The sequence below is a fragment of the Nannobrachium achirus genome (genome assembly GCF_963921795.1).
Source record: "Nannobrachium achirus genome assembly, chromosome: 7".
In the NCBI taxonomy this organism is placed as follows: Eukaryota; Metazoa; Chordata; class Actinopteri; order Myctophiformes; family Myctophidae; genus Nannobrachium; species Nannobrachium achirus.
Window position 1 is genome coordinate 47,604,230 of NC_137816.1, and position 21,984 is coordinate 47,626,213.

Genomic DNA, 21,984 nt, shown 5'->3' on the forward strand with positions numbered 1-21,984 from the left:
TAAAAAAGGAGAAAAAAGTTTCTATCACACAAAGATTTGGAGGAGCCCTGTAGTAACTCTGAGGGGTTCCGGACCCTGTTGAAGACCCCTGGTATACGGTATATCTACTGTATGAGTATGTTCTCATCACATACCCAGCCTTGGGTGAGGGGAGTGGTAGAAGGAACAAAATTGGTTACATCTGATAAAACTCTTTGGATGATTAACGATCACCCCAAGGGCTGATACTGTATGACGGGTAGTTCACAGTGAAAGCAAGAGTGCCTCTAGGCAGTAGGCAGTAGGAATTATTCTGATCACTATTTTTGCATAATTGTTAGAATCGTCGTTTCCATTCATCTGTGTAAAAACAGCTGCATGAAACAGAAATGTCATACCGGTATTTCTATTATCATGTCCACTATTGTCCAAGCTCTATATTGGGCATTTAGGGCAACATGTTACTTTCTATTGTCTATTTTTGAAAAAGAAAGTATACAATTATTCAGTGACCTACTATTACCGTGGCCATGGTACATTATTGTTTTGATTATTTCCACCGGTTATTGTCAGTAAGCTCTTTTGCATATTTTTGTCATAGTTATTTATATCTGCCCTGTGCACGTTTTGTTGCCTACAAGGCAAACAGAAATGTAATTATCTATATTATGATTCCATTTCTAAATGCCAATCTTTATTGGCGTCGGTGAACAATTAGCAATTGGAATAACAGTCCTCGCATTAACATGCCGACCCTCAATTAGATAACCTTGGGCAATGGGGAATGCAGGCGATAATCTATTGCAGAGTATGCATATATCCAACTTTGATATGTGTTGGCATTTTGGGACAAATATTTGCCTATTGGAAGGGCTATAACTTTTTCTTTTTTTCAAACCAGCTGATTTCACTAATTAGTCTCCCTCTCTCTGTTTGAAGTTATGCTCATTAGTGGAATGTCGGCTTGGAATCCCATCATACATTTGGCCCTCCGTGTCCGCACCACGGACACAGTAAAATCCTGAGTGTCGGTTTTTGCCTCGGAGAACTAAAAAACTAAGGTCTAAGGTTCATTTTACAGAGAATGAATGAATGAATCGTTTATTTCGATGAACAGTTTGATGAGACATTACAAGTCAATTTTCTTTTTGTTTCTTTTAACCTGTATCGAAAAGGTATAGGCAGTCGCATAATGCTTACTGATGCCTATCCTTGACAAACAAACAAAAAGACAAACACAAACACAAGAACAATCAACCGACGACAAAACAATATAAAACATAAAAGACAAAGCAGAGCTAGCAGAGCTTTAGGCACCCAATATATAACGGATCTTGAATACAGCTGCCATGACAACGGACTGGGCCTCGGCCAAAAAGCTGTGGCTGTGGTGCTCACAGGCACAGAGTGGACATGAAAGTACAGATACACTCCAAAAAGGTACAAGACACACACACACACACACACACACACACACACACACACACACACACACACACACACACACACACACACACACACACACACACACACACACACACACACACACACACACACACACACACACACACACACACACACACACACACACACACACGTTTATATTGCTGTTCTTGTTCATTTTAGAAACAGCAATTTTATGAATGCCATTTTTAATCCTAACCCTAAATAGTCCAGGGGCCAAGACTGATATTTTCACAAAGTGGTAACACCTACCATGTAAGGTTTTATATAGCAGAAATACGGGTAAAATGACATCAGGGCAAACTGTTTATTGCTTTCCAAAAAGTATTGTCTAGAAGTCGTATCAATGATTCACACACGGTTTCATATGGGGGTAGATTTGTTTAGAGAGTACTCTAACTGCCATTAGAGATAACAGTAGATAACTGCCATTACGCTACTAGATTGGCAGGATTATCATACCAAAATATAAATTGGAGACATGCAAACATACAAAGAATATACGGTCACCTTAGCTGGTACCAATTTGTCTTGGCCCCTGGACTAAACGTTGACTAATAGCTATTGTAGATTGCCATTTTCGGTGCACAACACCAGTGTGCAACTACACATAAATACGGTATAACTCCCAATAACCTCTAAATCTAACCTAGTGCCTAAACCTAACCCTAAACCCTGTCCTAAATCTTTTCCTAATCCTAACTCCCCAACTATTCTTTTAACCATAACACTTTTTTTTCTCAAATACTATACTTGTGGGGACAGTTGGCCCTTACAAGTATTGAAATACAAGAGCACACACACACACACACACACACGCACACACGCCAAGATGAGAGTCAAGCAGGCCAAGATAAAGCACAATGTCATCTTCCCTTGAGGCCTCAAAATAAATGGCTGAGTGTATGCGGTGTACACACCATATCCCTGTCATCAGTTGCAGTGTTCTGGTGGTCCCCTGTTTGCCTTCCAAGGGCTGAGGCATTGACTCAAATCCCTGGGATGCCTCTCTCCTTCAAAACTCAACTTCAAAGTCAGCATCCTGGCTCTGTACACCGGTTGATTCATTGACTGCACTGTGAGCTATTTATAAATACACACTACGGACTTCATTCACAAAATGAGCTTATTATATTTTAACTGTAACCACTCATGCGAGCGTTTCCAAACGAACATAGTCTGAATCATCATTCTCAGCTGAATCTGTCCATTGGTGCACCAATGCACATCTGCTCTGAGACGTGTATGTGTGCTGTATAATGTGTATAATTTCAGGCTCACAAAAATTAAATTTAGAAAGTGATCACAGAGGAATCACTTAACCAAAAACACAGATCTACAAGCTGAAAAGGTGTTGCAATTCACTTGTAGATGTGTGGTACAAATCCACAAATCATCCATAGTACCGTCGTACTATGGATACAGTAGCTCGGCTGCTACACTCCAATCCATGAACTTATATCCAAACTTATATCATCACACCATAATCCACGCAAGAATTTACCAGCATGTGTACCACAGATTTCACTCAGCCACATTCAGTCTCAGTATTATGATTGCAATTTTCGAGATCCCGGAAGGACTCAGAAACAGAGTTTAATTTCTGATAAACGCATCGAACAACAATCTCAAAAAGCAACTAATGACTTCCTCCAAAATGACGAGAGAAGACGACCATCCTCCCCAAGGATTCTTCCCAGGGAGTCGCAGAGCAGATACTGCCCATATTGCGATTTCACCAGCAAATGCTCTGTCCTCAAACAGATGTCTAAAGAAAGAACATAGAGGATAAAGTCGAATAGAAGGTGAAAGAGATGTGGCCATAACCATCAGCCTGCGAACTGCAAACTTTCGACTACTGTCGAGCACTATTGTTGCTCCGGATATCACCTCATAATTTTTCCACGATAACATATCCAGGAGTACTCACAGGTGGAGACCACACAAGTAATGACCCACGTCGAAGTACCACCTATCGACTCTGGCCTTTGCAGCTACAACTATCAGCTGCACAGTACAACACTGTCCACCCCAGATACCCAACCACTGCAGCATACTGTAGGTCAATCAACCAACTTACTCCACTTTAGTGAAACTGAAGAGGAACTTGACAACATTCATTAAGGAGAAGGGACCCTTGAATCAATGTCCTCGTCCATGCTATCGTCGCAGTTATCGCAGCTATCATACCCAGTGGTTACTGTCCACTCAACGAACCTATTGAGGCTCTAGCGGAACTCACAGAGCCTCCGACGCTGTTGAGGAAATCGACTGTGAACAAACTACAAAGTACAGTTAGGTCAATTCCAGCTATCATGCAAATACTACTACGGCCTGCGCTCCGCAAGAACCTGCAGTCTTGTCAGATGAGCTAGACCAGTGGTTCGCAAACTTTTCAGATCGAGACCCAAAAGAGAGATTAGACGTTTGCCCAGGAACCAAACTAGTGAAAACAGCAGATCTACAAGCTCCCTTTGAGCTGCATTGTGAGCTTGTAGATCGGCTATTTTCACTACTTCTTAAACATTTGCTTTCAAATTTCATAGATTTTTCTTTTAGATAGTAATACAATTACTTAGAAAAATCATTACATTTTTTTATTCATGAAAATCTTAGCCTTTTGGGTAATGTTTTTTTTGTAATATTTTGAAATAATACAAAAAATGTGTCCATGACCAACAAATGGGTCCCGACCCAGTGCTTGGGAACCAGTGAGCTAGACAGCTCATCCTCTCTCAACCACAATACAATGGTAGAGTTGCAGCGTCATCACCAAGAGGACAAAGTCAGTGGTCCTCCAGTCCCACATGGCGTTCAGGAGCCCCCCCCCTTCCTTTCTTCTTTTACACTCTGCATGGACTAATTTAATATTTTCTGGTTGTTGAGGTGCATTCACATCGGGCACATTCCTTTTCTCCTTCCTTTTTTATGTGACATGAGTTTGAGTCGATGTGATGGATCCTATTTGTCCATACGGAAGTGCCGTTCAAACAGGAATACTGCATAGTAGGCAAAATGTTGGGGTTTTGGTTTGTTTTAATTAGCTTATTATGCATTATAAATGAGGTGGACTCATGGTGAACTGAGATGATTATATTCCACTGTTAGGATAACTCTGTTATACTGTACTTCAGCCAGACAGACGGCTGGGTTACAGTTACCTTGCTACACAGCCTCTCAGCTCCGACTGTCATGGAGGGGAATTAAGCATTCTCCTCCCCCTTTGATAACGCTGCAGTGAACTGAGCTCCTGCTGCTGTTCTCATCTTAATTGAATGTCTCAAGTTTTGGAGAGCACTTTATTGGCTGGTGAAGACCACCCAAGGAGAGACCGGCAGTGCAAAGGAAGAGCAACACAACCCATTATTTTCATTGTCGAGTACTATGTGCAAATTTCGAATAATTATGACTTACTTTCGTTTTCAAGTTCTACAGCATGTAGAATTTTGAGATACATTATCAGAATCAGCATTATTGTCACATAACAGGTTTACAGAAATAAAGAAGTGGGTGAAATTCGTTTTCGTGCACAGAAAGGAAAGAAGAAGGGGGAAGGAGATTGAGGAAGAAATGATATGGCTGCATATATAAAACTTTTATATTTGACAATCACTTATAATACTTCTAAAATACATTATGATATTTGGCAATTTGTAGAGTCTACTTAAGCAGGTTTTCCATACCAGTTTTTAGCCCGACGCTACACTACACGACATCGCTCCCCACTACCCTCCTCCCCTCCACTCCCGAAAGAAAACGACGCCCCTTTCTTCAACATATGGATCTAGGATCTTTCTCTGTAAACAAACACAACGGAGACGCTAACTTGCGCTAATTATTTTTAGAGATATGGTGGACAATGTTTTAGATGCCACACACTCACACAGGTCTTCATCGAGTCTTTACAACTATAGCGACGACTAACGTCGGGATGTACATGGTCAAATAATAACTTTATTAGCCAAACTACACAAAGAAGTAAGCTACAATGTAGAGGCTAGTTGCGCTAGCATACATGCTAGCGCAGCTACAGTACAGTACATGTACTGTAGATTATTTTCCCAATTCAACACATGCAGTTACAAATACAAACAGGAGACATCTCACTGAGAAGATCTATAAAAAATAACGGATGGCCGACGCATTGGCCGTTGATTATTGCGACTCGCGACGATAGATATAGCCTATGTCCACTGTTTGTGATGGTTATGTTCTTGGTGCTTCGTGGTATCTCAACTGCAGGGCTGGGGAAAACAATTCTGCCTAATCAACCTCTTTATAAACAGATATATAAAACAAACAGGCTTTGCTTTTATATTTGATTTACAGCCGTGACTGCAAACTAAAATCTGTCTCAAGTTGTTGTGTTGAAAGACACAGCTCAGCCGTGAGACAGATTCTCCGAACAATCAGTATCAGTATACGTCACTGATTTGGCCTCACTTGGCCCAGCTCGGACCCACTCTAGATTGGAGCCATTTTAGTACCCCGTTTTGTACCAGTTTCACACCACTATACCCAGATCCTTGTAGTGGAAAACCCGACACAAGTGTGTGGTGTGGGGTGGAGTGGACTGGGGCCATGCATATGGAACACCGGCTTTAGATGTCTCCACCAGGCCTGATAGTTATTGTTTATGTTACAGTATATCTTGTTATGGTTCAGTTTGCCCTTGAAGCAGCTACCGTATAATTATGATCTCTGCCCTGTGCTCTTGGCAGAACTACCGTACCACTGACCTGAGTGTTATTGTACTTCTCCCCATGATATCATGTTAATTAAAATAAAGCATAGCCTCGCGTGGCCGGACTGTTGACTCCCGCGATTTGCAAATGCTCCCATATAGTCATAGTCTGGGGGACAGAAGTTCTTATGATGAGTACCCGGTTAAAGGGGGAGGGTAAGCCTCCTTCCCACTTCCGTTTCATTTCTAACATTGTGTACATTTATCCTAATATAAATAAAAATCATCAAAGCATATTTAGCTTGCTGCTTAGCAGAAATGACATTTTCAAATATATTTTCATGAACGGAAATGTCAGCTTCTTGTGGAATAGTTGTCTGGCAACACGAGACTATATAAAGCATAACCATCACCACATAGAATATTGTCTCGACTATTTGCCTCATCGATTACTAATTGATCCAGAATTCCACGACGGTATCAATCAAAGAAAACAAACAAATGATCTACATTGACACACAGAACCTGAGATAAAGATGCGTGAGCATAGCAGCAGATGTAAACTGTACATGATATACTTATGGACGTAGTTAAGGTGCAAGAAAACACACCGAAAAGACAAGTCAGTGCGTTGGGATTACGGTGCAAATGTCAACGTGTGTCGACCACATAATCCACAGAAGGTAGACTGATAAATTATGATGGTATATGCAACTCGAATGGCTGTGATGCATCTCACTGGTCAATGTGGGCACTCCTCATAATCACTGAGCTATCTACTATTACATTCCCCTAAGAAGCCACGCCCACTTCCAAGCCCATTCACGCCCACTTCACATCCACTTCAACTCAACGGTAGCAACGGTAGAGCGTCCGCTCATTCGCTAGCCGTCACCATGGTGCCAGCCTATAGAATAAACCTTCCGCGCTCCCAGCCTATGGGACCAGTGCCGTTCATTCGCTGGATCCCGTCGTCATGGTGACAAGCTATTCCGAAGCAGCTACGCACGCTACACTTCCACAGTACTCGGAAAGTTACAGCAGACTAGAGTCCCGGCTACAACATTACAACACAAGCATCAACACGTCTTTTTCTTCTCCAGTGACAATGACGACCATAAGCCCAGCTACTGCATGCATGCAACATTGCAACTCCAAGGAACGTGCATGTTTGGATCGAGCATACTTCTGCTCGTGAAAGCCTTGGATCGGCTGCGCCGTGGCTCTGTTTCGGGAAGTGTGTCTGTGTATGTATTTGCGCACGCTCATCTGAGCCGTGAGTGCGCTCCGCACGCGCGCGCGTGTGTGTGTGTGTGCTGTGTGTACTTGCGTGCGCTCATCTTTGCGGGATACATCGACTGTGTCAATGTCCTTTTTTATATGCAAATTGCTATTTCATTGTTTTATTTGTTGAAAGGTGTGAATCATAGAGGTCTCATTAAATGAGTTTTTAAACAGTTGTGGACTGGAATGGACGATAAAAATAAATAAAACAATAAGAAAAACAGGTGTAGTGTACCTGAAGTATGCAATAGTGTGGGTGGAACACAGTTGTAGCACGGAGGAGCATAGCATTGAGTCAACAATCAAAGATCAAAACAGCAGCCCAGTTTACCATATCGCTGTCCATGGTGCTGAAACGGCCTCTCTGTCTCTCTCTCTCTCTGATCTCCTATTCTGTGTTTCTGCTAGTTTTGGGATCCAAATGGAATTACTACAGGCTTAAGTGGGACTAGACGGTAATGTTGCGGCATCATGCAGGACTAGACAGTAATATTCTAGGGATTATACAGGACAAAACCCTACATACATTTTGGGCGGCAGGTCAGAAATCGGGGGTGCGGGAATGGTCAGAAGTCCAAGGGGAAGGGGCAAGGTGGCGCAGTTGGTAGCGCTGTCGCCTCGCAGCTAGAAGGTCCTGGGTTCGACTCCCGCCGGGGGACGCTGTGGGCGTGTTCCCTCCTCCGCGTCATCAGCGCCCACACCCTAGGTGGGGTTGGCGAAAGGGCCTTTCTGTGCGGAGTTTGAATGTTCTCCCTGTGTCTCCTAGGGTAGATACCCTCAGAAAAACATGCAGTAATCCTGGTCTCTATAATGCCTCCCCCTGGCCAACCTGGGGCGCCTTATGGAGGGGAAAGGAACTGGTTGGAATAACGTGTTCCTTCCACGTGCTACATCCAAACCGATGAAATCCCCACTGTCAGGTGAAAAGAAGAAACTTGGACTACTCATGCATAGAAGGAAGCATTAGGTCAGTCCGTTGTCTCCCCAGGCGTGGCAGAGGGAGAGCAGAGCCCAGGATTACAGCTTAGGCAATTGGCACTGGGTGAAAAAATGGGTTACAAAATCGTGGGATAATTTTTTTTTAAAAGGAACTGGTTGGAATAACGTGTTCCTTCCACGAGCTACATCCAAACCGGGGAAAATCCCCCGTCAGGTGAAAAGAAGCAACTTGGACTACTCATGCATTGAAGGAAGCATGAGGTCAGTCCATTGTCTCCCCAGGCACAGCAGAGGGAGAGCAGAGCCCAGGATTACAGTTTAGGCAATTGGTACTGGGTGAAAAAATGGGTAACAGAAATCGTGGGATAAAAATGATATAATAAAAAAAGAAGTCCAAGGGGAGGGAGTTGTCCCATGCAGACTGACTACTACTGGCATTTCATTTTACACGGCCGCCCTCTCTTGGCTCATTGTCACCGTCTGGCTGTTTCTCTCTCTCCATATGTCCATGCATTTATTCATTGTGGTTCATACGCCTCCTCCTTGCACCTCCCCTGCTGTGTGACGGTGAGAGGACAGAGAGGGATGGAAGGTCACGGTGCTAATCAACAGTCAGCAGGCAGAGCCTTCTGTCCTCACCTCAGCACTGACACATATTACACACACACACACACACACACACACACACACACACACACACACACACACACACACACACACACACACACACACACACACACACACACACACACACACACACACACACACACACACACACACACACAGGGATATCTGTACCTATATACCATGTAGGTGGACTAGGGATGGGACGATAAGTGATATCGTTTATCGTGATAAAAAACACTCACGATAATCGTATTGTATTGTGCACTGGGATCAATTCACCTTTTATTTGCCAAGCTGTATATCCGGTACCACTTAAACTTGATACAGTCTTGAGTCACTCAATCAAATGTCTTGCGACGCGTTGTGAGCTTGTAGATCGTAAATTCTTTGGCAAATGTTCCGCCCCAGGATAATGGATTTTGATCATCGCGATAATATCGTAAATCACGACTTCTTTTGTCACAATAATCGTGATATGAAATGTTCGTATCGTCCCATCCCTAGGGTGGACACACAGATGCAAGTACATGGACATGTTTTCTCTCTCTCTCTCACTCCCCCCCCCCCCCCCTCTCTCTCCCTCCCTCTCTATCTCGAACCTAAGCCCACATTCCCAGGGGAGAGATCAAATGATCAGAGCAGTATTTCTTTTAGTAAAGCCTCTCTGAGCACACGGCAGACTTCCCCCCCTGATAAGAGAAAGTACAAAGGTCACACAAGCACTACTGGTAAGACCTGGAACAATATGTTGTTGTACTGATATCCACTGTCGTGATGGGATAGTTTAGCACATGCGTGTGGCACGCGCACACACAGACACACACACACACACAGACACGCACACGCACACCCACACCCACACGCCGATATTAATTGCCAATTTACCATCCATCCAGGCATATAAGTGATGTCTGTAATTGGCTGAAACCCAGGCTTATACAACAATACGGTAATGTTTTTTTAAGGTCTCAGAAGGCTAATGAGGAGCACTGGGAATTCTCTGCCTCGCTATTTTGTAAGCAATTATACACATGACACGTGTATTTCCTCCTTTTAAAACAATGTCCTTAAAAGACAAACAGCTTCTGAGTGAGGGGAGCTCACCTTTTTGTTTTTTTTCCTTTCCGGTGCCGTAGTGAAGACTTTAATTATAATCTACACAGAGATGATGATGCCACAATCTAAAACAGCCCTTTGTTGCGGTGTTAATAAATTATTCAAATGACCAGGCTATCTCTCCAGCAGAGGGAACAAACAAAGGGAGATTGAACAGATTGGGGAGGGACTGGGAACTAATAAGGCCTGCTGGCTAATTGAATAACACAGATTAGTCCACCGCACACACAGTCATTACACAGAGGGGACAGCCAGTGTTGTGCTGGACGTGGCACTTGGTGCTGCATCTAGATAAGGCTGTTTTTTGGGGTGACTTTACAATCACGGTACCTTGGAGAGGACAGAGGTAAGGTGAGGAGAGGAGAGGAGAGGAGAGGAGAAGAGAAGAGAAGAGAAGAGAAGAGAAGAGAAGAGAAGAGAAGAGAAGAGAAGAGAAGAGAGACAAGTATTCTGTATGTGAAAGTTTGCACAGAACACAATATCACAGAACATCCAGCACATGTTCCACTTGAGCATAACTTAAATGGGGTGGAAGCAGATGCTTTACCTTGCATTCCCTGCAGCTCTTGGATAAAAAGCGGTGGCCCTCGGACAACGTCTGGCCCATGTAGGTGCATTTAGCTGTGGGAAGAAGAAATAAGAATCACTTAAATGACGCCTTGATAAGGATATGCCCCGGAAAATAGATGTAATCCCAAGGCTCCAAGGGAGATTTCAACAATAGTAGAAGTGCCGTGGACAAAAAGAAAAGAAAGACAGTTTCCCAGCTTCAAGTTCTGTGTAGTTAATTAAGTGCGATACAAAGTTGAGCTTAGTTAGCATGCGTGAGAAGAGCTGTGAACAATACATTAAGAATACCACAGAGAGGGCACTTCTGCATAATTCTCTGGCGACGAGGCAGAAATAGAAAATGAAGCTATATGGTGATGTGAAGCCCTGCTTTTCTCCTCTCCTGGGTGCAGGACTAGCCCAGCTCCTCTGTGCCACGCAGGGCTCTGATATTTCACAGGGGAGGATGCGGGGAGGGTAGCACAATTTATTCAAAAACCCCTCCCCAAAAGTACCCCTTGGGGACTTGGTGGTTTTGGCAGTCTGGGTTGAACGAGACACTGTTCTTGGTGGGGAACTGTGAATAGACTTGAGACTCTGACAGTTGCGTCACACACACACACCGCACCAAGAATAATATCCAGAACTGGTCCAGCCTGTATCTCAACTTCGATGGACGCAGGAAGATGATCTGTGCTCTGATAGGTCAACGTCTGGAAGGTATCCTTTGATAAAAAATTTAAAGTGGCCTAATTTTAAATGTGTGGCCCACATAATACCTGTTCACGGCAATTACAGTAAAAGCAGTGTGTGACCATGCTGCAAGGCGATGGTGAGTTGACTTTGGTTAGTTGAGAGGTGTGAAAACTATTTCTGCATTGCTAACCAATTCACATACTTGTCTGCGAACAATCCCCATACAGGACCTTCGGACCTACCAACAATAACTAAAGAAAATATACATTGAAAATATGTTTTTGATACATTTTGACGGCTCAAAACACTTTAGGGCAGGGGTCTTCAATGTTTTCAGGGCAAGGACCCCTTAGCTGAGAGAGAGATGAAGCAGGGACCCGCACAACCTTGTCATAGATTCCATATAAATTTAGTTTCATCGTTTGACAGCACAAGCATCAGTGTATTTTGTCAATTTGTGTTTTCAGACATTTAACAAAACTTGATCTTTCACTCTGTACTTAGTCTGCTCTTTTCCCCCTCTACACCAAATCTCTTTGCCAAAAATAGCCGATCTACAAGCTCACAACGCCTCGCAGCGCGAGGCGTTGTGAGCTTGTAGATCGGCTATTTTTGGCTACAGTTCTCAGAATATGGACACTAGGGTTCAAGTTGTTAATATAAAAAGGATTGGAAGATTTGGAGGACCCCTGTAGTAACTCAGAGGACCCCCTAGGGGTCCCGGACCCCCTGTTGAAGACCCCTGCTTTAGGGCATTGTCCAAAATACATTTTATCAGCAAAGGTTATGTATTGAAAGATGTGAAATGTATGTTTATTTTGGTGTCTTGTTTGCTGTATGCTTTTGCAGTGAGAGAAGGTGATGTTGAGTTCATTTAGCTCTGTCCAGGCAGCAAATGCTGTATGTGGGTTATGTGATTGACGGCCACCTTGCAAATTCCCCATTCTCTTTCATCTGTCAACAGCAAGTTTGCAGGCCTCGTTACTTACGTCTGCATTTTTTACAGCAGGTGCCATCGACGTGCACGGGCAGGGAGTCTTCTGAGCAGTTTGTTGGGGGACAGAAAATCCTACGGCACTCCACCACACCATTCTGTTAAACAAACAAGCAAAACAAAACAAAAGATTCACTTTTACTCTAAAACAAACCCTCAGAAACATTGAGAGAATGAGCTCTGACACATACGAGGATACACTCAAAACTCTGCTGCGTCTCACCTTACACCCACACATTCACGGAATGCTGTAGTGGTTATCAAAAAAGAAAAGAGAGTCCTTGTTAGCACATTCTGTATGTTCCATGCCTACTCCTGCAGACTATATACGACTACATTGGATTTAAACTAAAACTAATGTGCAGTATCTATCAGATATACCTGCTATTCCGAAGAGAAGAGAACCCACCATTTATCATGAACCATCTTAAAACTATATATTTCTGATATTCTTATTTTGTGTCATTGTTTGCTACACTGTAGCTTGTCCAGTTGTTTGAGACAGTGTTGTTGAATGTTTAATGGACCCCAATGGAAAATATAGCCTTTGGCCTTTTTTGTGTCTCATCCATTTGCCGTTGCACTGCTGTACGCAGCGCTTTGAAAATGTGTCAATAAAATATTGAAACAATCTATCAATCTTGTAATAGCACACACAGCGAAATACTGAGACAGTAAATTTAATTCTGAGGGGCTCTGATGCCGGACAGCGAGTCCACGGTTAAATTCTACGGCTACAGACCATTTGCTGCATGTCACTTCGTTACTCTCTCTCCACGTCTCTCAACATTGTATCTGTCAAATAAAGTCTCAGACAAAACCTCAAACTAAACAAACAAACTAACACACCCTGCACAAATAACACGTTAATAAAAAAATTTATTCTGAAATGCACACCTAACTGCACTGCCAAGCATATAGCACCTCGGTGCTCCCGTACTATTTGCATATATTGAAATCAACCCCTTTCTATGCAAATGAGCTTCATTGCCAAAAAAAACTAAAAACATCCAATGCGCAAAAATAACAGCACTATTAGTCACACAGAGAACGTCTTTAGAGAGTTGGTGGAAACTGAAGTACATTTATAAGGGGTTTCACGCCAAGACTTTCCATTATCGTGCATGGCAGCAGATCATGGTTGTAAAAAGGGCAAAGGAATCATCGTGCCAAGCGTAATCATGTGGGGACATTTCAACCCTCTAGAACAGTGGTTCTCAAATGTTTTTGCTTGCAGTACCCCTTTATACTGATTTCTGAAGCCCCCTTCCCCTGGCTACAGTTTTTTGCTTATGAAATGTACATCAAAATTGCAGTCCCAATGCCAATTATGTTCAAAATAAAACAGCATAATGGAAAATAAACATTTCTTTCTACAGTTGTAGTAGTCAAGTTAGGTTTAACAATATACAGATGAGCAGGTTCACACAAAGACTGTCAATGTTTTGTCATTACCCACAACAATATGGCGCCGGCCAGGGCTGCTATGGTGACTACGTGTGTTGCATTCTGTTTGTTATTCGTGTTGTACGTGTCGTGTGAGCCTTCTTACACAAGAGAAGAGCTGCTGAACATTGGGTGTTCTACCCCACCGGACATTTTACCATCATTACTCACCCGTTCCACGGATGTACTGGATATTCTGCTGAGGGCGACAGCGTTCTTTGCCAGCGCTGTACGTTGGACCAGAAGACAACGGGGGAAGCGAGGAGGTTGTCTGGTTCGCCTACGGCGGAGAAGTTCGCGTCCACCGCTGCCAGGTATATTCCTCTGCAACGTGAACTCTTTACCCAATAAAATGGATGAACTCCGGTTGCTTGTTTCACGGGAGAATGACTTCAAATCCACGGCTGTTTTCGCGTTTGTGGAGACAAAACTGAGGGCGACAGTCCCAGACGGGGCTGTACAGTTAGATGGCTTCTCCGCGTTTCGCTGTGACAGAGACTTCGCGGCGGCTGGGAAGTCAAGTGGAGGAGGATTAATGTTCTTTGTGAACAACCGCTGGTGTTCTGATGTGACAGTGTTGCAACAACACTGTTCTCCTGCAATTGAAACGCTTTTCATCCTCTGTCGTCCATTCTATTCTCCCCGTGAGTTTAACGCGTTCCTCCTCGTGTGTGTTTACATTCCTCCGGATGCTGACGTCACCGCAGCAGTGGATACACTAGCAGAACAGCTGACGGGGGCGGAACGTAAATACCCGGACAGTTTTGCTGTGGTGCTTGGGGACTTCAACCAGGCTCATCTGAGTCGGGCTCTCCCTAAATACAGACAGCAAGTTACATGTGCTACTAGGGGTGAGAACATTCTTGATCACTGCTACTGTACCATCCCGCAGGCATACCATTCTGTCCAACGTGCTGCTCTGGGCAAGGGTGATCACCATCTCATCCATCTGATCCCTCGCTAAAGGCAGAGATTAAAAATATCAAAACCTGTAGTGCGGAGTTTCAGAGTGTGGTCCAGTGAGGCAAGTGAGCGACTCTGTGCCTGGCTGGAGAGTGCGGGCTGTGACCAGGACTTTGTTGAGTGGGCGGGGCCTGAGGCTGGAAACAACCTGGATGAATACACGGACACTGTGACATCATTCATCAGCCTCGGCGAGGAGGTGTGTGTCCCCCTCCGCTACAGGAAGATCTACAACAACGACAAGCCCTGGTTTTCAGCCCATCTCAGGAGGCTGCGGTCGGAGAAGGAGGTGGCCAGGCGTAGCGGCGACGTGGCCTTGTTCAGGCGAGCCAAGTACGAGTTTGCTAAAGCGGTGAGGGAGGCGAAACACCGCTTCTCGGAGAAACTGCGGCAGCAGCTCTCTGAGGGGAACTCCTCCTCTGTCTGGAAAGGACTTAAAACCATCACCAACTACAAGTCCAGGTCCCCACAGGCGTCTGACAACCTCCCTCTCGCCAACGAGCTCAATGAGTTTTACTGCCGCTTTGAGAAGGAGAGTTTCCCCCCTGCCCTCCCCCTCAACCCCCCCCGGCCACAACCACTTTCCTCCCCCCCAACCCCACCCCCTCTCACTGTCACAGAGAGAGAGGTTAAGCTGCTGTTCAGGAGCCAGAACCCCCGGAAGGCGTCCGGCCCGGATTCTGTCTCCCCCTCCGTCCTGAAGCACTGCGCTGACCAGCTCGCCCCGGTGTTCACCAACATCTTTAACACCTCGCTGGAGCTGGGCCAGGTCCCAGCATGCTTCAAGGCCTCGACCATCATTCCCGTCCCCAAGAAGGCCAAGGTCACAGGCCTAAATGACTATAGACCCGTCGCCCTGACCTCTGTGGTCATGAAGGTCCTGGAGCGCCTTGTCCTGGCCCATCTGAAGCGCATCACTGATCCTGTGCTGGACCCGCTGCAGTTCGCGTATAGAGCAAATAGATCAACGGAGGACGCCGTGAACATGGCTCTGTACTACACACTAAACCATCTGGACACTACCGGCAGCTATGCCAGGATCCTGTTCGTCGACTTCAGTTCGGCCTTCAACACCATCCTACCATCTATCCTGGAGCACCAGCTGTCCCTGCTGCAAGTGCCTGCCTCCACTCGCAGGTGGATTACGGATTTTCTAACCAACAGGTCTCAGCGGGTGAAGCTGGGGAAGAGCATTTCCAGCTCTAGGACCACCAGCACCGGTTCCCCGCAGGGCTGTGTCCTGTCCCCACTCCTGTTCTCCCTGTACACCAACAGCTGTGTTTCTCTCCACCCGTCGGTCAAGCTCCTCAAGTTTGCGGACGACACCACCTTGGTGGGCCTCATCTCCAAGGGGGATGAGTCTGCCTACAGGAGGGAGATCGAGCGGCTGCGAAGCTGGTGTAGCAACAACAATCTGGAGCTAAATGCTCTGAAGACAGTGGAGATGGTGGTGGACTTCCGGAAGGACCCAGCCCCGCCCCCTCCCGTCATGCTGGGTGGCACTCAGGTGAACTCTGTGCAGTCCTGCAAGTTCCTGGGGATGATCATCTCCAGGGACCTGAAGTGGGAACTAAACATCACTGCCCTCCTGAGAAAGGCCCAGCAGAGGATGTACTTCCTTCGGCAGCTGCGGAAATACAGACTGTCGAGGTCCATGATGACCCAGTTCTACACGGCCATCATCGAGTCCATCCTCACCCACTCTATTATCACCTGGTTCCCCGCTGCATGCGCAAAAGACCTGGTCAAGCTGCAGCGGGTGATACGTTCTGCGGAGAGGGTGATTGGCCGTCCCCTGCCCTCCCTCAAGTCCCTGCACGACTCCAGGGCGCTGAGGAGGGCAAGAAAGATCATGACTGACCCCTCCCACCCTGGCCACAGCCTCCTCACCCTGCTCCCCTCTGGGAGAAGGATGCGGCATCTGGGGGCCAAGACAGAGCGCCACAAAAACAGTTTTTTCCCCTCAGCCGCCAGGCTGCTTGATGACGCAGGTTTCCCTTCTTCCCTTGCCCCCTAGGGATACCAGAACAATGACTTTTGCACTACTGGACTGAACACTACTGCACTTTACTATAATATTTATTTTTATTTATTTTCTTGCACGGTGTTGTTGTGTTGTTGGTTTCATGTTATATGTGAAAAAGGAAGGATTGAATGCACACCTGTAATGTTGCCGAAACAAATTCCTATGTGTTTTACACAATGGTGAATAAAGGAATCTGAATCTGAATCTGAAAACAGTAAAATACACGTACCCCCATTTGAGAAACACTGCTCTAGAACAGGGGATGAACGGATTTGTCCAGATTTGACTATTATGTGCGGGAAGGGTTTTGTTTGTGCGTGTGGTGTAGCCTAGGTACCAGTCTGCTATGCTACAGCGTTCAGTAGAAATCTAGCTTTAGCGCAGTTCATTTAGACACGGAAGGTAGAGTTCTAGCTGTTCTCTTCCCTGGACCCCCCTCATTAATTTGCTAACAAGTTAATTAATTCATACGCCCACGTTCATTCTTACTTCATTCTCATTCGCTACAAGCTACTTCACACACGCCTTCATTCTCAGTGTAGCCTTTTTAAGCAGCCTCTGCACACTGCTCATTCTACATGTTCAGCTGTCATAGCAGGTTGTGTGCTGTCGGTGTTGGAAACTTCACTGTCACTTTGGTTCTCCGTCTGGCCAGCGTACATTTGACTCGCATTTTCCGAAAGTCGTCTGTTACGTAGGCGACGGCATTGCTGATTGGATGTTGTTCCAACGAATCAGACTAGGGTTAGGTTAGCTACGTCATCAGCCAGTGCCATTCTATCCATGCTTTTCTCTCCCTTGACTAAAGTATCTCTAGTTGGACACTCGAGATACCTCCACCTCCAATAAACACTTTCAAAGCAGAATACTGCTCTGCTTTTATAGCCGTTATACAGTATATAAGACTTATAAAAGTTAATAAACTTTTTCAATCACAATCAATGTTCTTATCCCACTCTGCTCAGTGCATTGGTATGACGACTCACTGTTTTTGTCCCGCCCCGCACCACAGACCAATCAGAGGTTTGGTATGTCCCGCCTCCCTTTCCAGACTGAGAAGCTAAGTGACAAAACAAATCCACTGAACAGGCTGGTACCCAGGCTATGCCATGCGTGGTGTGCTCCTGCTCCCAATCCCGAAAGGCACGAATGCTCTCCTAGTACGTGTTCACGATACACAAAACATAATATGTAACCTTCTTAGGCTACCGGTTATACTCTTTAACATACTGTACATACATTTTTACAATAATTAGCAATCAGCATGTTGCAGTGCAGTAACATTATTGTTATAACATAATATAATATTATATACTAACTTACACTATTCTATTTACTATTGTTATTGCTACAACTTGTATTTGCTTGTATCGCTTTTATCTCCCTCTCTATTCCTCTCTCTCTTTGTCTCTCCTTCTCTCTCTTTCTCTTTCCCCTGACACGGTCGAGGCAGATGGCCGGATTGGCCGCCCACCTTAGAGCCTGGGTCTTCCTGATGTTAAGGGGGAGTTTTTCGTTGCCACTGTCCCAAAATTGCTTGCTCGGGGTAGGACTGTCGGGTAAAGTGTCTTGATACAACTGGTTGTGATTTGACACTTTAATAAAATGTAACAGTATTTAGAATAACTGAGAAGAGACAGAAAAATGTGCAGAAAATGCTCATGTGTTTGCATGAACTGCCTGGGGACCGTACCTATGTTCCCCAGGTTCTATGTTCCCCAGGTTCTATGTTCCCCACTTCCCCCCAAAAAAGGTTCTATGTTCCCCAGGTTCTATGTTCCCCACCCCGCTCCTCAAAAAAAGGTTCTATGTTCCCCACTAAACCAAATAAAGGTTCTATGTTCCAGCTCACAAAAAATGCAGGAAATGGTGGGCGCAAACCAAAAATGCAGGTAATGGTGGGCCCTGGTAATGGTGGGCCCGGGGCAATTACCGTAGCCTTCGGTATATCCTTTTCAATAGAGGCATGTAGTCTAGTAATTCTAGGAAAAAAATCCACTCAGGTTGGAAAAAATTGTGTTATTTAGTTTCTCAACTGATTCTGACAGGAAATTAGGTCTACTAGCCAGGATAAAAAATCTACCATAATCTGCTCACTGCAAATACCCACAGTGGCCAAATCAAGTTGGGCTCCCATCGACTTTCTATACAGGAGGAAAATACCCAGAAAAGAATCTGCTTTAAGTAGGATGTGAGGGGTCTAACTAGGGGTTTGTCATGATGCTGAATCCATTGCAAGCATTTGTTTTGCACAAAAAACATTCCTTGGGCTACAAATGGCCCCAGAAAATGATGGTTTAGTGATGAAAAGTGATGAGTCATCACTTTTCATCAGTTTTGTGGGCGTTTTCTGGGGCCAATGAATGTTTTTTGTGCAAAACAAATGCTTGCAATGGATTCAGCATCATGACAAACCCCTAGTTAGACCCCTCACATCCTACTTAAAGCAGCTAACCCTAACCCTAACCCTTTTTTCTGGGTATTTTCCTCCTGTATAGAAAGTCGATGGGAGCCCAACTTGATTTGGCCACTGTGGGTATTTGCAGTGAGCAGATTATGGTAGATTTTTTATCCTGGCTAGTAGACCTAATTTCCTGTCAGAATCAGTTGAAAAACTAAATAACACAATTTTTTCCAACCTCAGCTTTATTTTTACTTGACTAATGATCAACATTAGCCATCATCTGCAGTTTCCAGGTGCTTTATTTATAAAGCAGATTAGAAAAGTGTTTTACACACAAAAGTAAATATGCCTACAATTATACAAGCTGTAAGGACAACATCACCCATTTTCAACTATCATAGTATTTGTAATTGTTTCTTGCATTTTTGTATGAGTGGGGAACATACTGTAGAACCTTTTTTTTAGGTAAACAGGGAACATAGAACCCTTTCTCTGTGAAAGTAGGTGGGGAACATAGAACCTGGGGAACATAGAACCTTTTTTGGGTAAGAGGGGAATATAGAACCTTTTTTATAGGGGGAAATGGGGAACATAGAACCTGGGGAACATAGAACCTGGGGAACATAGGTTGGACCCCAACTGCCTGCACTGCGCATGCAGTATACATAGGTTTGTTCGATATGGCCAAAAAATAAAATCTCGATTATTTTCTCTGAAATCTCGATTTTCGATTTCGATTTCGATTTTTTTGTTAAAAGAATAATACATTGTTTCAACTATTTTGTGTTCATTTAAAAAATGCAAGGAAATGATTTTTTTTCATTATTGTTTAATTTTTTGATTTTTTTTATATAGCCAAATAGCAAAATGCAATAAAACAATAAGGGTATTAATAATAATAACTTTAGTTGCGCAACAATCACATACAGAAGTTAACTTAGCGTCCTTAGTGTTTCATTATCAATAGTGAGTGACAAAACAGCCAAAACAAGCCAGCTCTTGGAGGCTGGTGAAACGGGTAAAAAAATAGCTAAGGCCGCCCCTGCACCACTCATGCACGGAGATGTTGACTGATTGTAAACGGAGGCGAAGCGCTTCGCTTCCCGACGCAAAATTAACACAGTGACAGGGACAGTAGGAGTAGACTACAGTAGGTGGGTAACACAGAATTAATAAGCTTCTTTCAAACTACAACAAGAAGTAAGTTTACCAGCTCAGCAGCGTTTTGTTCTGTTTGCTGACTGAACCATTGCGAGTGAGTGCAGTGCGGTGGTGAGCTCTGCTCAGTCTGACGTGCGCTAAACGAGCATCAAAGAAATGACACATCAGAGAGAAAGTAGTATTAATTTGGTGTCGGACCTTTTCGTCCTGCTTTAGGAGGACCGGGATGTGTACTTTTTGCGCGTGCAAGGCTCCAATGAGTAAGAATTTCCCTAATTAAAGTGAAAATCGATTTTACGATTTCCTTTTTTTTTAAATCGTCCAAAGGAAAAAACCCGGATTTCGATTAAAAATCGATTAATCGAAAAACCCTAAGTATACATAGCCTGACCATGGACATAGAGAGTAATCACACAGCCATCACACAGTGTCGGGTGGCGGTGCGCTGAAATAGAGAGAGCGCGCTGTGTGATACCCGGGCAGTTATTCCTGAAGACCTGCGTTCATGTTCGTCGGCTGATATCTCTATCTCTCAGCATGTGCTACTTCATTTCATGAGTCATCTGAAATGGGTCACCCACTCCCCCCCAGGGACTCTGCGGTTATCACTTAATGACATGTCCGCAGGAGGAAATCAGGAGGGTTAAACCCGGCACTCCATGTGTGCAATGATGCAGCGAGCCTAATTCCCCCTCAGGGCTCAGGGAATGGCCTGATTCGACACATTTTCAGAGGCCGGCTCGCAATGCAGAAAGCGAGGGTGTGAGCTCGTTAGCAGGTTCTTGTTATGGGGAGGTGTGGGAGGGCGGACGGGAAAAGGGGAAATGGAATGAGACGTGGTAGGATGTCACTGAAGGACAGGGAGAGGAGAGCTACTATAATCCGCACTGCCAGCGACGCGACGTTGCGCGAAATACTGTCCTCATATGGAGCTTCTGCCATTGCGTTGCCTTATTTACTGGTACATAAAGCAAAACAAGTACATAAGTAAAAAAGCAGTATAAACAAAAAGAAAAAATATTATAATAATAATAATTAGAAAAGAATAAGGGTAATAATAATAACATAATAAACCAAAAAGGAAATAACAAATACAGTACAATAAATATCTTCACAAATAGTAAAGAACATTCTTTTTTTTCTTTCTCTCTCTCATCTCCCTTAAGAGCAATACATTTGTTGGCTGTTGCCAGTGCTCTGATGCGTCTCCTAGAAGGGTGAGCCTAGGGTCATATGGAATGGTAGTTCTTATTATCCTGGACAGTACCCCCAGAACGCTCCGTGGTTCCTAAGTACCCTAGAGATAGTGCCCCAATGCACCCTGGGAGATGTAGGCAATCCACTACTGCTACATTAATGGGTTAAGGAAGGAAGAGGGTCTAGGCTCCACCCACCTTGCAGGCACAGTTCCTGCAGTTCTCAGGCTCCAGCCACAGCTCCGTGTCCCGGTACACCAGGCCGTTGGCCGTGCATGTCCTCTCACAGTGACAGCCCTCCAGCTGGGTCAGCCTGGACTCAGCGTAGTTCAACTGCACGCACGCACGCACACACGCGCACACATACACACACACACACACACACACACATAAAGTAAGACACATGAGCGCGCACACCCAAAACAGACAGTGTATGCACACTAGGGATGGGATGAT

At 44.6% G+C, this 21,984-nt stretch overlaps 1 protein-coding gene across 1 annotated transcript in view; it reads right to left on the reverse strand.

Annotated features, from left to right (window-relative positions):
• The window catches only part of LOC308288369 (protein kinase C-binding protein NELL1-like), a gene marked incomplete at both ends in the record, with an annotated part of 330,259 nt that overhangs the window by 186,917 nt on the left and 121,358 nt on the right, over window positions 1–21,984 (reverse strand). The window contains 3 exons of the mRNA XM_080729790.1: window positions 10,641–10,714; window positions 12,328–12,430; window positions 21,727–21,861. Coding sequence (XP_080585916.1) covers window positions 10,641–10,714; window positions 12,328–12,430; window positions 21,727–21,861 — 312 coding nt within the window. The remainder of the gene's footprint in view (window positions 1–10,640; window positions 10,715–12,327; window positions 12,431–21,726; window positions 21,862–21,984) is intronic.